At 45.4% G+C, this 16,317-nt stretch overlaps 1 protein-coding gene across 1 annotated transcript in view; it reads right to left on the minus strand.

The window, feature by feature from the left end:
- Positions 1 to 16,043, minus strand: part of unc5b (unc-5 netrin receptor B) — a 271,559-nt gene extending 255,516 nt beyond the window's left edge. The window contains exon 1 of the mRNA XM_060854379.1: positions 15,439 to 16,043. Coding sequence (XP_060710362.1) covers positions 15,439 to 15,523 — 85 coding nt within the window. The 5' untranslated portion in view covers positions 15,524 to 16,043. The remainder of the gene's footprint in view (positions 1 to 15,438) is intronic.
- Between the last annotated feature and the right edge of the window lie 274 nt (positions 16,044 to 16,317).

Genomic DNA, 16,317 nt, shown 5'->3' on the forward strand with positions numbered 1-16,317 from the left:
AATAGAAGACTGTGAGATGACCTGATGGAGGTTTTTCACAGTTAGTAAAGAGCTAGATAGGATAAAGATTACCATTAGCAAGAGCAAGACTAGGGGTGTACGGGCAAGATGGTCCTTAATAAACCACTAACATGGAACTCAAGAGAACCTTCATTTGTCAGAGAGTATCAAGAACAAGGAGCTTACTATAGCATTGATTTGTTGAGGTGAATAGTCTAGAAATAGTGATTTGTGAATATGTAGGGGAGTGGCATGGTGACTCAGTGGTTAGCACAGCTGCATCACAGGACCAGGGACCCAGGTTCGATTCCACCCTCAGGTGACTGTGTGTCACATGGGGTTTGTACATTCTCCCCATGTCTGCGTGGGCTTCCTCTCACAGTCCAAAAGATGGGTTAGGTGCCCATAGTATCTAGGGACATGTAGTCTACATGGGTTAGCCATGGAAAATATAGAGGTAGGGCAGAGGGGTGTGTCTGGTTGGGATGCTCTTCAGAGGGTCGGTGTTGACGCAATGGGTCAAATGGTCTGCTTCCTTACTGGAGGGATTCTATGAATCTCTGAAGTAAACCGTTACCCTCAGTTAGCTAATGCTCTGCTAGAAGATTAGATTCTGTATAGCTCAGAACATGCTGCTCATTGACCTTACCATCAATGCAGACTGTTAATAAACTTTGTTTAATGGTAATCCAGAAATCTGGTCAGAGCTAATACTCAGATGCACCAAAACTCTACACTAGAACAAATAGAATAGATGCATAAAAATAAGTACAAAGGGGAAAATGGAAGTATTTGTTGAACAAAGGGCAAGAAATAGATCCAGCAGAATAACTTATGTGGAGCTCTATGGTTACAATATTTATAAGGTGGATTCAATATTACAAAACACTGCAGGACTCTTCATAGCAGTATTATAAAACAAACTTCAAGTCATGTGAAGAGATATTAGGTCAGATGACCAAAAACCTGATAAAGGAGGTTTAAGGAGTGACTGAAACTAGGAAACTGAGGGAGGCACAGAGACTCAGGGGAGAAATTCCAGAGCTTTGGACCCCAGGCAAATTAATGGCACCACCCCCAATAGTAAGGCAATTGTTACAGGGCGTTCTGTTATTCGCCGAATCACAATTGACGATTTGGGGACATTGTTTCTACAGTGAGAACTTTTGAAATGTGTGTTGGCTATAATCCAATGACAGCATCAACATTTCATGCGCTGTTTTTAAAGCGTGATTTTTCTATAACGCAAGGTTGCATAAGAACACTACCATTCTGTTATAGTGGGAAAACACAAAAGGCCAGAGTGAGAGAAACACATGTCTCAAAGGAATATCAGGCATTTACAGAGATGTAGGTAAGTGGCTGATGGGCTGAATGGCCTGTTGTTATGCTGTAAACAGTATGTAGATTTCCCCCATGAACATCCCAGGTTGACTGGTTGCCAGCTGGGTTCATGAAGCTGTGATCTGGATTTCCCTTTCCTGATCTATTGGCGTGAGGCTTCATCTTTTTTCAGTCAACTCCCTTCACATCTGAAGGGCTTTGATTTCTCTCTGTTTGTGGAACTTGCCTTGCCACACTGGGTGGCACATTTTTACCCAAGTCCTATCTCAACGAAAAGGCCAGGCGAGGTCTTTGAGACAAAACTGAGACCTAGTCTACCCTCTCAGGTGGACATAAAAGATCCCATTTTACGATTTGAAAAAGTACAGGTATCTCCCTTAAATTCCCCAGAGTCTTGGACAATGTCTAACCCTCAAATTAATGTCACATTCGTCACTATGTTACTGTTGTGTGTGAGAGAGCTTGCTGTGTAAAGTATAATTAGGGTTCCTACATTACAACAGTGACCACACAAAAACAAATACACACTTAATTGACTGTAAAGCACAGGGGAGTAGGGGGCATCCCAAGCGGGCTGACAGGTGCTATTGAAATGCACTTCTTCATTTTTACAGATGGGTTTTAGGATTTTTGGCAGGAGGTTTGCCTATGTACCAGCGCTTTGAGTGTTCTCCTCTGGCTTCCCACCCAGTGCATGCACATTCCCCAGGGGAGAGAGAGCCCTAGGGCTGTCCTGGGAGTGAAAATCTTTTCTAAAGTGACCCCCTGAGAATTTCCCTCACTGATCTCAAGGCACAGAAACGAATCATTGAAAGCCAGCCAATCTTCCAGTTTGAAAAATCACAGACCTTTCCACTTTATTTAATAGTGTAATGGGTCAGAGCTTACAATAGACCCTTTATGGATCTGAACTCAAACAAGCCCCTGTCACATTAACTTTTAAAAATGTTATTCCAATTTGCCCCTTTGAATCTTCAGACCATTTTTTATTGGCATTCGGCTGCAGGGACAAAATAACTCACAGTTGTGACAGATTATCAGCACTGCAATTTGGCAACAAGTTAAATAAATGAACTTTAAAGCATTGCACAGCGGGTCATCCGGCACAAAGAGCAGCTTTTAACATGCCCACCTTCTGAAAAGGGCAGGCAGTTACACTTCATCTCCTGGCCATTAGATCAATTATCCATTCTGTGTGTTCACTGACCACTCCCTGACAATTACCAGTGCATCTCAATGAAAGATCTCCTCATCTGCACTCATAACAGAGGGGTGAAGGCTTCCAAGCGGCTCAAAGTGCACACAAAGCTAACGTCTGCTTGTTCACCAGACAGCAACAAAAGGAACGTAATGGGGAGGGCAGAGTAAGACACCAAGGATACCAAGACACAGCGACTACACAAGCAAACCAAATCCTCCCTGACCAAAAGGACATAAAGACGCATTGAGAATCAGACACACTATAATGTGGAGTCAACTTTTGCTTTTGGTTAACTTGCTGAATTACCGTGAGAAGGAAGAGACCGTGTGCTGCAGACATCACTTTTGAATGACCTACTCGAAAATAATGAGGTGGAGCCTGAAGCAAATATTGTCGGTAAAGCTCAACAGGTCCAGCAGCACTTGTGGAGAGAAATCGGAGCTAACATTTCGGGTCAAATGACCCTTCCTCAGCACCGGCTCTGAAGGATGTGGGGTCAAGTCCAACACCAGAGATTCGAGGACAAAACTCAAAGCTGACATTTCACTGCCGTACGGAGTAAGTGCTGCACAGTCAGAGGGGCTGTCTTGTCGACATTAGAACAAAATTGATAAATGGAAATCTTTCCCAGCCCACAGTTAAAAATCACACAACACCAGGTTATAGTCCAACAGGTTTAATGGGAAGCACTAGCTTTCGGAGCGATGCTCCTTCATCAGGTGATAGTGGAGGGCTCAATCGTAACACAGAATTTATAGCAAAAATTTGCAGTGTGATGTAACTGAAATTATACATTGAAAAATTGATTGTCTGTTAAGCCTTTCATCTGTTAGAATACGGTGATAGTTTCACTTCTTTCATGTGTAAATCACAAAACCCTTTTTTTAAAGTTGCGTTCTCCAGTTAGCTGTTAACAATGGTGATAGCTAGACAATATGTTGAAGGTGTTAGCCCCCTGTGTTCTCTGACTATGACCTGATGTTTAGATTGATTCTAATCAAAAAAGTGAGATAAGTGAGTTTTACATGAATTCATGCAGCTCTGGAGTCTGTGGACCATGTGCATGTTGGTTGTGGATAGTTCCACCCCCCCTTTTAGTTGTTTGAAAAATATTGTTATTCCCTTGATTGCATGCACACTCCTGATCTTTGGGCACATGGTCTGGGATGGAGGAAAGTTGCAGGACCTCCTTTGACCCCCTGGCCCATTCTCCACAACACCCCAACCCACTGCTAATTACAAAGCTGTCTATCTCCTTCTTAAACTTACTCAATGTCTCAGCATCCACCCAGAACCCCACAGATTCATTACCTTTTGAGAAAAGCAATTCCGCCTTGTAGATGAGATTAGATTCCCTGCAGTGTGGAAGCAGGCCCTTCGGCCCAACCAGTCCACACTGACCCTCCGCAGAGTAACCCATCTCCCTGTGACTAATGCACCTAACACTCTGGGCAATTCACCTGACCTGTTGGAGGAAACCAAAGCAAACCCACACAGACACAGGGAAAAACGTGCAAACGCGACACAGACAGTTGCCTGAGGCTGGAATCGAACCTGGGACCCTGGTGCTGTGAGGCAGCAGTGCTAACCACTGAGCCACCATGCCACCTCTCTGCTTTTAATTTGCTACCCTCTTATCCTAAAACTTATGACCCCTCTCTTATTCTAGATTGCCTCACATGAGGAAACAAACTTTCCATGTCTACTTTCACAATCCCCTTCAGCATCTCATCGACCTCGATTAGATCTGATCGCTTTGGGCTGGGCTAACCAGCCACACCTAGATCCCGTGAACAAATTAAAACACGCATGATACACAGGACAGCAACTGACCATCCCAAAATAGATGGACTATGCGGTGATTTTTCAGGGTTCCTCTGGAGGGAATCAATTAGACAGTTGCTTATTCTTTGCTATCCTGGTGGTGGCATCTTTCTTATCCACCTGAAGGGGGCAGATGGGCCTTGGGTTAAATAGATCACTGGAAAATAGGGAGCAGTCCTCCCTCTGGTGTGCCACACTCCTGGTGTCTGTCTTGAATTGTCTGTGACTCAGACAATGTTACAGGAGGAGCGCTAACCAATGAGCTGCAGCGAACACACATCAAGATGGAAAGTCGAGTCGCAAGAAACATGCAAGTGTCAGAAAGAAGTATGGATAGGACAGGGGGGTGGAGAAGGAGAAATGATAAGGTAGAGGGAAAGTGTGTGGGAGAGTGCCAGGGTACAATGTAGGGGAGAAAGTGAACAAATAGGATAAAATCAGCCAGACTGCATCAAGTTCCTGTGTGTAGAGTTAACAAACAGTCACTGCACTGAGACCCTGGGGACCCTCAATCTCCACTTATATAAAGCAGACCAACAGACAGAAAGCACACAGCTTTCAGTTTGCAAAATTTCTATTGCTTTCTGGAGCACATCGCCTTCAACCAGAGAAAACAGCTTTTACAAGGTTCCCGATGGCCAGGGTGGGGGTTGGGGGGTGGGATGGGAAAAGGGGGAATGTCCAGAACTGGAGGTCAAAGTTGAAGGATGCAGAGTAGGCCGGTCAGGACTGAGAGGGGGAGAAATGTCTTCACCCAGAGCGTGGGGAGCATGTGGAACTCCCTGCCACAGAAAGCAGTTGAGGCTTTTTTTGAATGTTCTTAGCGCTAAAGGAATCAAAGAGTGTGGCGAGAAAATGGGAAAAGGGTGCTGAGTTGGATATGAAGGGCTTATGCTCGAAACGTCAAATTCTCTATCCCTGAGATGCTGCCTGGCCTGCTGTGCTTTGACCAGCAACACATTTGCAGCTGTGATCTCCAGCATCTGCAGACCTCATTTTTTACTTGCTGAGTTGGATGATCAGCCATGATTGTTCAGAGTGTCAGAGCAGGCTCGAAGGGCTAAATGGCCTACTCCTGCTCCTATGTTCTAAGTTTGTATGTTTTTTGAAATTATATATGGCAGGATATTCTTCAGTAAAAGAGGCATTTTACAGAAACAGAATAATTTGATTTTTCCTCCATATTTTTGATTTTTCTTGGAATTTCCATTGATCTATTCCAGTTGTTCACAAACTGAGGTTTGTGAGATGCCCAGGAAGGCGGGGGGGAGGGGGTAGTTTAGAAAACAAGGAAGGACTCACACAGGTGCCCTGGGTAGGAATAGGGAAGAGAGAGACTAAGTTAGAGTGGCATTACCCACCACACCATCACATCACCAGGAACAATCCTGACTTCCGTTCAATTTTCTTTCCCTGGCTCCAGAATCTCCTCAATCCACCCCCAGCAATTACTTTAAGGAGGATGCCAAGATTCTGGAGGGATAGGGGTCTACGTTGTCCCCTTAAGGGCAGGAAGGGTGAAAGGGAAATTTGTTTGAGGGGTTCAAAAGCACAGTGCATTTGGATTGGGTAAATAAATATAAGCCGTTGTTAGCGACAAAGGAAATGAGACAGAAAACACAAGATTTAAGCTGAGGTTCAAAAAAGAACCAAAAATGACTCGAGGCAAATTGTGATCTGGATTGTGTTGCTTCAAAAGGAGGTAAGAAGCTGATTTAAACATCAATTTTTTTGAAAGAAATTTGGATTTAGAAAATCACAGGGAAACAGCTGATGGGATTTTAAGAAAGGGAATGGACCATTGGACAGTGCTTCCAAAGAGTCAGCACAGGATTGATGGTTTGAATGAGCTTCTCCTATATGATTCTGTGCACATTAACCAAAACATGGGGATTGACCCCACCCTTCACCCCAATAACTGAGCAACGGACTGATAATTAGCATTAGTGAGTTTTGAGGCGATCTGTAGCTCAGGTTGAGGTTCTGGATGGGATCCAAGTCAATGTGTTTGTTGATAGAGTTTCAGTTGCACTTGGATCCCCTTTACCACCTCCGAGAAAATGAACAGGAAATGATATCATTATAGGAAATGACGTCACCAACCGAAGGAAACCCAAACATATAAATAGAAAGTGGGCTATATCACCAGTGCTTCATTCGGAGGCTCACTGAAGATGTTATTTAGTATGGTGATGAAACGTCTGGAAATGAACCTTCCAGCTCAGGTTGCAAACCTACATCCATGACAATTAGCATGTTGATTCAGGAAAGCTGATATCCAACAGCCACTTGTGGTGGGGTGGTAGTGCCCTTACCTTTGAGGCACAACACCTGGGTGCCACCATCCTGCCCCAGGCATCTGTTATATCTGAACAGGTTGATTACAATGTCTACAACAGCCACTGGACAAGGTTATGAATGTTGTTGGATATCATTTCCACAGTTAGAGTGAATGCCTTCAGTCAAGAGAGGCGTAGAGAGGGATTCTAAAAAAGCTGAGCAAAGGATGTTGGAGGATGAGGGGCTGGGATGGAATTCTGTTAAACCCCAGACATTGCAAAGTAATGCAAGGAACAAAACTGTGCCCAGCACATTCAGATGGGCTCGCAGCCAAAGGCAGCTGCTGTGTGTTTTCAAACTACAACAAAACCAAAAGCAATTGCAAATCTCTGAATCCATGTGGAGTTTTGTACACAATGCCTAAAGTAAGGGCTGCACAAGCAAAGCCAAGTCACATTGCCAACACTTACAGCATGACACAGAGCTCACAAAGGTAACGGCCTGGCTAAGTTAGCTTGACGTCCCAATGCAGAGCCACGGGGAGAATATAGGGGTATTTAAAATGGGCAGGTGTCACTGAGGCAATCAGGAGGTCTGTCCTGTCTTATCTTTGAAGTTTTTGCTTGTTCTTCAGTTGCTTACACACATATTTGGATGACTGCATTTTTTTGGATAAGGGTGAAAAAAACAGAATCACAAGAAAAATAATATTAAGTTTATTTATTAATATTATTATCCAGAGGGTTGTGAGAATATTGAACTTCTAACACACGGAGTAGCTGAGGGGACTAGTAACCAGAACTGGACACTGACAAGGGGACATGAGGTAAGTTCTTGAGGAAGACAGGATTTGAAGATAGAATGAGATATGAAAGAGGTGAGACAAGGCTTGAGAGGGGCATTAACACCAGCACAGACTAGTTGTCCTGAGGGACATGTCTTAACCATGTAAATTCAATGCGAAAGAAGTGGGTGAATGTTTGCAATCAACTGATTTATTCATCTCTTTAATAGAGAAATCATTGTTTCTAAGAGAAAACACAGATTCCATACTGGGCCATGTGAAGGGGGTTTTGTCCTTGGGTTAGGGGGCATTGGAACTCTGCCACACAGACTCACGGGCATTTTGGTTGTGTTGACAGAAGTGAGGCAATAAACAAATCAACTATTTGCTCTTCAAAAAAAAAACAAGAGTTATGCCTCTTCTAAACTGCTGTGGATAAAATACTGCTCCACTCACTGGGTGCCTTCCACATGAGGATAAAGCCAAATGCAATAAGCTCAAGTTTCACTTCAGTTCGGGGGGGGGGGGTGGGTGGAGGAAGGGAGGAAGAGTTTTGTGACTTTGTGAAGCATGCACTTTGTAAATCATTCACACTGCAGCTCCACAGAGCTAAAGGAACTCTCCTCTCTCTCTGTGGTGAAATGACCCCATTGAGCTCTCAGGGTCATTTCAACGGCTCTTCTTATCGTGCTTCTTCTGTTTCTGCTTGAGTTACTCCGTGGGCTGGGTTTTATTTCAGGAGACAGTGGGGGGGAGGGAACAGAGGGGCTGCTGTGAGATGGGGAAAATGCTGGGAAGAGAAGGGTTATCCCTCAGCCCGGACAAACGAGTCCCAGTTCACAGTTTCTCGGGGCTGGACGGGATTGTGGAGTAACAGCCATCATTTATAGAATGGCACAGCAAGCAGGAGAGGCCTACACCTGCACTGGACTTGGATGGCAGTAATATTTAGCTTCATTACCTGACTGCAGCCAGCCAGAGTGACAGAGGTGGCTGGGTAAGGTAGCACTATCAGCCGATGAAGGAGCGTCGCTCCGAAAGCTAGTGTGCTTCCAATTAAACCTGTTGGACTATAACCTGTGATTTTTAACTTAGTACCAAGGATGGGTGCAGGAGAGCTGAAACTGAAGGTCACAGGGAAGGTGCTGGGTGAGGGGAGGGGAGTAGAGGCTGAATTAGCCAATTGTCAGGAAGGAGTGCATAGTTAGGGAAAATGGCAGCACGGTACAAAGGGGACACCTGGTCAGGAGCACTGAGGAGACTGGGGTCAGTGGACGCTGCAAGCTGCGATCCCTATAATCTACCACATGGAACTCAAAGGTAGTGAAGATTAGAGGGAATTTGGAGGGTTGGGAAGATGCAGGGGTTATCAAGACTTCCTATGGAGGAGCTCTGAAGGTGAGAGCAGGAGAAATTTCTTTCCTCAATGAGCAGTGAATCTTTGGAATTCCACATCCCTGACATTTGTGGATACTCAGTCATTAAGGGCATTCAAGACGGAGATCATGGAGTCAAATGATATACAGCTGGGAAACAGACCCTTCGGTCCGGCTCATCCATGCCAACCAGATATCTGAAATAAATCTAGTCCCATTTGCCAGCACTTGGCCCATATTCCCCTCAACCCTACCTATTCATATACCCATCCAGATGCCTTTTGAATGTTGTAATTGTACCAGGGTCCACCACTTCTTCTGATAGCTCATTCCATACAAGCACCACCCTTTGCATGAAAAGGTTGTCCCTTGGGTCCCTTTGATAGCTTTCCTCTCTCACCTGAAATCTATCCCCTCTAGTTTTGGACTTTCCCACCTTGGGGAAAAAGCTTTGTCTATTTACCTTATCCGTGCCAATAGATTCCTTTGTGTATGAAGGGAGTTTGGAGCTTTGGGATAGTGTAAGAAGGTGGAGTTGAGGTACATAGAAGTCATGACCATATGGAATGGTAGAGCAGGCTCAAGAGACTTGCTCCTGTTTCCTACAATCCTGAAGAGTTTGAGGTGGATTTTCCAAGCTTTGTGGATTCAGCTGGCTGTTACCTTCCAGACCCAAGTGTCCTGGCCTACCATAGCCACTGACAGGTCTGGGAAACCTTGGTGGTAGTTAAATACAAAACACAGAAACAGGTTTTAACATTTCATAGAATCTCTGCAGTGTGGAACGAGGCCATTCAGCCCATTGAGTCTGCACCGACCTTCCAAAGAGCATCCCACCCAGACCCCCAGTTCCCCCCAACACCCTTCCCCATAACCCACATTAACCATGGCTAACCCACCTAGCCTGCACCTCCCTGAAAACTTAGCACGGCCAATACACCTAACCTTTGCATTGTGGGAGGAAACCAGAGCATCCAGAGGAAACCCAGGCAGACACAGGGAGAATGTGCACACTCTACATAGAGCAGTCACCCGAGGCTGGAATTGAACTTGGGTCCCTGGTGCTGGGAGGCAGCAGTGCTAACCACTGAGCCATCCAATTGTCAACCAGCCGTGTAAATCATGACAGGCCACCCTCTTCTTCATCCCACCTTTACTAAAATCGGGCAAGAGTCAGGAATCAGATTATCACATCCCATCTGACTGTTAGGGGAAGTTATCATTTACGCTGTAGTTTCCCACATTCACCAGTGGGTGAAGTTCATGAGATTTCTCTCCCACCTCCAGACATCCCTGGGGTGCACTGTCAGCCAACTGCATTGAGGAAGCCTCAAAATGCCACCTAGTGGTGAAAGCTGAATAGCCCATTGACTGCTCCCCACCATCCCCCAGCCGAGCAGTATCAGTTACCAAGTAAACTCGTGCCTATGCCTCAGCCTGGCAGCAGTCTCTGACGGATTGATGCACATTTAAGAAAACAACATTAGCTGGTTGTCCATTTCGCCAACACTGGAAAGTGCCCAACCAGCTAGGCGCTAACAAGCATCCCAAAATTATTCTGGCCCCTGGTTGGCAGAGTGTGTCTGGAGGTTCCAGTCAGCAGTCTGCCTGCATGTTATTGCCCCTGGCAGTCTCTGTCAAAGACATTTTATGACCAACTAATCAGACATTGGCTCCTCCTGTTTACTTTGCTGGTGCAGTCGCGCATCATTACACAGTCCAGCTCTGACTGAAATGTGCCATTAGTTGCTGAATATATATTTCATAAAACATTAAGGGCAGTTTATGAAACCCTCCCATTATCATTGAGCTAGTCTGCTGTGAATACCTACCCACAGACTCGTGACTGAGTGAGGAACACTTAAAAGCAATTGCACCTACACTGCATGTGGATTCCAAAGTAAGGAACAATAAAACAGATTGTTGTATAAAATGCTGGGAAACACTCACATACAGATCTTAACCAGGAACTATATCAAAGGACCAGCACCCAAACAAAGTTTAGATTAATTTCTGTGAGCCATCACTCAGGTCTTTTTAAAGTTTGAGCTTTGTGACTAAATGAGATTTGGGTATGACACAGGGCTGGCCATTCAGCCCAAAGAGTTCATGGTGGCACTGATGATCCACATGAGCCTCTGTGAACCCTCCTTGTTATGCCCCATTCATCATTCACCGCCCCCCGCCCTTTTGTGAAGCCTGCTCCTTAAGTAATGTTCAAAACATTTCAGTGAACTCTCACCGAACATGAAATGCAAACCCCTCTGAGATGGTTCACAATTCTTTCAAGGGAAGAGTAAACCCATGGGAGGTCTACAGGGTCGAGAGAGAAACCCCAGATTGTATTCTGATTCCTACATATCATCCTAACTCCAGTGAGGGAAGCTAAATGGTTTTTCCCAACCTGGGGAGAGATTTGCAATTTCTGGGAGTGAGTGAGTGAGTGAGTCAGTCAGTCTACCCACGAGCATACAATGAGTATGGTGGGAAATACAGTGGTCATTCTGAATCGATAGGGTCATACCAGCCGCAGGGTACAGCTTCAGAATGGAGGGAGGGATAGAAGGGTGAAAGGGAAAAAGCGATGGGAAGAGATGAGAAAGAATTGGGAAGGAAGAGGAGAGGAAGGGTAAAAAGTGACTTTGGGATGAGATGGATGTCACAAAATTAAGGAGGTGAAAGTGGAGTTGATCATTATCAGAACACAGAATGCCTACAGTGTGGAAGCAGGCCATTCAGCCCATTGAGTCCACACTGACCCTCCGAAGAGCATCCCACCCAAATTCAGCCTTCTACTGTGGTCCTGTAACCCTACATTTCCTATGGCTAATTTACCCAGCCTGTACATCCCTATGGGCAATTAGAATGGCCAATCCACCTAACCTGCACATCTTTGGATCAGTCAAAATCTTATTAACTTGATGTTCTGAATGAACTGCTCACTTATGCTCCTCCATCTTATTGTTATCTTGAACTTATTCGGTGATGTAAGAGCACATTAATAAAAGTTGCAAATGCAGTTTCAAATCTAAAAAAATGAAGTAATGAAACAACACCTTGAAGTAATACATGCATAGCAGCACCAAAATAAATCCTTTCACTGAGCGAGTTCGGAATCCTTTGATAACAATCCTTTTATGCATTTGTAAGAAAATCAATTGAACAGACATGAAGTTAACAGGTCCAGAGCCAATCCTGTCTCCCGATCACACCCAGATTTTAATGAAAGAGGTATAGTGCAGCAATATAAGGGAAGGCTACACTTGATCAGAGAAGGGGCATAAACATCAAATAATTTGACATTTCTTACACATTTTCGTGGATAAGTAATGAGCGTGGAATGTGGATGTTTCTAGCCAGGCCTGGACATTTATTGCCCATCCCCAGTTGCCCCTGAGAAGGTGGTTGTGACCTGTCTTCTACTTCAGTCCATGTGTTGGAAGTAGACCTGACGGTTATTAAGGAGAGATTACCAAGACTTTGATCCAAAAATACTGAAAGAACAGTGATATAACTCCACGTCAGGGTGATGTGTCACCAGCATCTTGGAAACCATTAGGCCAAATGCATTTTAATCTAGAAATGGAAGTTTGTCAGCTCTGTGAGCAATCCCAACGTGCAAACATTGCAGGAGATCCACTGTTTATAATTAACCTAAAAAATGCAAGGAGGAGGACAAATAGGGCATCATTGGAGCATCTGGAGGGGAACAAGGGAGGCTGGGGGCTGGGTGCCTGTGTGAAAGGGAATGGGGACGAGTGAGTGCGTGCGTGTATGAGTGTGTGTGAGAGAGAGAGAGAGATGAAGGGAGTAAGGTGAGGTTGCATGTTCATTTATGAGAAACAAGAGACACACAGAGGGAGAAGGTATGCCTGGAGAACGTTAGGAGGGCAGGGTGCATAGAGACAAAATGTGGATGACTGACAATTTCCAATTTAAGCAGCATTTCATTGTTCTTCAAGTTACATTTTACTGTGCCTTAATGTTCAGAGCTGATTAGATCAAATTCTTTACATTCAAATCAGATTATACATTTCAATGTGAGATGCTGATTATGTCTATTAACCCCATTGACAGGAAAAAGTCTGTTTGACTCTTCAACCTTCTGCTAATAATCCCCTAACTCTTTGAGATACTGGAACAGAACCCAGGAAAACAGCCCCCATTAACAACCTTATTTTACTAATTTAATTGTCAGGCTGACTGTGTTCTTGTATCATGTGTACACTTTTAAAAAGATTTACAGAGGATTTTTGGGATCTTTTTATTCATAATATTGATTGTTTGTGTTTACTGAAGCAAAGTTTTCATTTAATTGGAAGCTGCTATTGACTTGTCAGCAGTTTATTCTGAATGATATTAGGATGAAGTTGAGCAGATTGTAAGTGCTTTCCAACCAGGGTTAAAACACTGAGTTAACTCTGGAGCAGATGGGTTTAATTAACTGAATCTTTAGAGAGGTCCCATTTTACACACTGTCAGGAAAGTAACAATTGTAAGTTTGAAAGTTGACATAAAGGAGATGGATTTCTTGTTGGTGGGGAACTAAGTGCAGAGAGAAATAAGTTTGACAAACTACACAGTGCAGGTCAGTCAAATAATCCTGATAAACAAGAAGGATCTCCCAGACAGACCCACTCAATATTTATAAAATACTGAAATTTCACAAGAGGTAGCAGCAAAAGCTCTGCACCAAATTGTTAAGGGAACTTGTGAATGACTGAACCTAATCTGAGCAATATGTGAACATACAGGTTCAATCTCCCTGTGCCACATACTCTCAGGTTCCCCAAATGCCAACCTGACAGTCTCAAATACATTGTTCAAACAGGAGTGGGGGGAGCAAGGGGGCAGAATTGGAGCAGGGTGGGGTGAGAGGATGACAGAGGAGTTGGGCAAAGTTGGAGTCTGGGAATAGTTGAATGGGATGGGTACAGGAATAGTCAGATGGGAAAAGCATTGATGAGGGAAGAGTAGGAGGGGGATAGGAGTGTTGGGGAGAGTGTAGGTTGTAGTGTCAGGGAAGAGTTGGAGGGGGATAGGAGTGTTGGGGAGAGTGTAGGTTGTAGTGTCAGGGAAGAGTTGGAGGGGGATAGGAGTGTTGGGGAGAGTGTAGGTTGTAGTGTCAGGGAAGAGTTGGAGGGGGATAGGAGTGCTTGGGAGAGTGTAGGTTGTAGCGTCAGGGAAGAGTTGCGAAGGAGGAAAGTGTTCACCAGGGTCGGGGGGTGTGGTGGGGGCTGACTGTTGGAATGAAGTGCTACCAAACAGCGGGGTTGGCTCTGGGGAATGCGTTGGGAGTGCCCCAGGTGAGGGGGGTCCTCGGTCTCTCCCTGTTGGAGGTGGTACTACAATTGCAGAGAGTCAGTTTCCTGCCTGTCTCTGTCTTTCTTTACCCTCTCTCTGATACACACTCACCCTGTCTCTCTCCCTCTTCCCCATTTCTTCTTTCCTAGTCCTCTCTCTGTCTCTCACTTCCCATCTCTCTACCCCAGGCTAACTTTCTCCTGTCTCTGTCTCAAGTCTCTCTCCTACCTCTCTTTTTTCCCCTCACGTGTCTCCATCTTGCCCTTGCCTCTCTCCCATCATCTTTCTGTCTCCTCTTGTCTTTCTCTCTCTTCCCCTTATGTCAGTTTCTTTCTCCCCATCTGTTCTTTCTCAATCTCCCCTATCACTTTTTTCTATTTTCCCATCTGTGTCTCTCTCTCCCTCTCTCTTCATCTCACAATTTCTCTTTCCCTGTCTATTTTTTTATCTACCTATTTTTCTCTCTCCCTTCCTTTCTATTTCTCTCTGTCCCCCGTCTGTCTCTCTCTGTTTCTCTCTCCCTCTCCCTGCCTATTTTTTTCTCTCTCCCCTCACCCCCACCCCATCTGTCTCTCTCTGCCTTTCTTTCTCTCTCTCCCTCTCTCCTTCCCTCCCTGTCCATTTCTCTCTCCCTCCCTGTTTCTCTCTCACTCCTTTCCTATTTCTCCCTCCCTCCCTCTCTATTTCTCTCTCCCTCCCTGTCCATTGCTCTCTCCCTCCCTGTTTCTCTCTCCCTCCCTCCCTATTTCTCTCTCCCTCCCTCCCTCCCTCCCTATTTCTCTCTCCCTCCCAGTCCATTTCCCTCTCCCTCCCTCCCTATCTGTCCCCCTTCCTCTGCCAGGAGTAAGTGAGATAAGGCCGGTCAGGGGTATCTCACTGTCAAACGCCGGGCTCCAGCCTCCTGTTCTCTCCTCTCAGCTACCCTCCCCTTCCCCTGTGTTTAGGGAAGAAAAGAGTAATTTTTTTTAAAAGGGGAAGTTTGAGGGGGGCGGTTAAATTGCATCTGAAATCCAAAAAAAGGTGGTGGGGATGGAGGGAGGGAAACAAACTCGGAAAGATGGGACAAATAAACTTTCTTGCCATTGAGCCGAGAGTTTGAGAGTGAGGGGGGTGAGGTAAACATTGCGAAGACAGACAGAAAGCCAGACAAAGTAGCGTTAGATTGGGACACACACACACACAATTCTCCCACAAAAAAAAGCCCCAACACGGACTTGAGGAAAGACACAGGTTAAATTGTAACACAGTTAACTCCTGAAGATCTGAATGAGGGATGCAGTTTTTAGTCCCTGGCCCTCAGTAGCCCCCTCAAGGTGGAACCGTACCTGCTTGTCCCGGGCTGACCATCCACAGAAACAGCGACAGCAGCTGAGCGAGAGCCCGCAGTCGGTGTGGCCGAGGGGAGAGCATGATGAAGGCGTTGGATACAGCTCCTCTCTCCCTCTCTCTCTCTGTTTAAGGCCAATGCAGAAATAAACACGGATTCGAAAATGCAGGAGCAGCAAGAATGGGAGATCTCTTCAAAACAAAACACACAGCCTTCTCCCTCCGTTGCCTCACAGAAATAATCAACTTAAAATAGCAAATGTTTGCAGGAGAAATCCTATAAATTTCTTCCAGAGATACAGCGGCAAGAAGTCTTTAGGTTTTCAATTTCTCCCGGTGACTTCGAAATCCCAAGTTGTGTGTTCTCATCATTCCGAGTTTAAAGTCTGGAGTGGGTGTGTGTGTGTGTGTGTGTCTCTGTGTGCCTGTGTCCCAGAGTCACCCACACACACACACACAAACACACACACACACAACTCCCTCCAAACCCAAGGTCTAAAACTGCGATGTTGGACACTCGCTGATGGCTCTGGGCTCCTGCCAATCGACACAGATCCGACTTCACTCTCTTCCCTCTCTCTCTCTCTCCAAAAACCTCCGACAGCTCTCCCCGTCCCGTCCCCTCCCTCTCTCCCCCCCTAAGCCCTTCCTCCCCCAAGTCTGTGACGGATCTGTTCCAATCACGTTCTCCTCAGTTGCGACGCTGCTGTTCGGAGTTGAAACCGGAAAAAAAGGAGCAAGTGAATGATTCAACATTTAACAGGCACTATCCTGCGGCTCGCACCCCCCCCCCCCCCCCCCAGCAAGCTGTCAAGGTACAGTTTATTCGGATTCTGATTGATGTGGACCCAGGCCTTCTGATGGAATAGGTTGTAAAC

Source organism: Hemiscyllium ocellatum, chromosome 43, assembly GCF_020745735.1.
Source record: "Hemiscyllium ocellatum isolate sHemOce1 chromosome 43, sHemOce1.pat.X.cur, whole genome shotgun sequence".
NCBI classification, from domain to species: Eukaryota; Metazoa; Chordata; class Chondrichthyes; order Orectolobiformes; family Hemiscylliidae; genus Hemiscyllium; species Hemiscyllium ocellatum.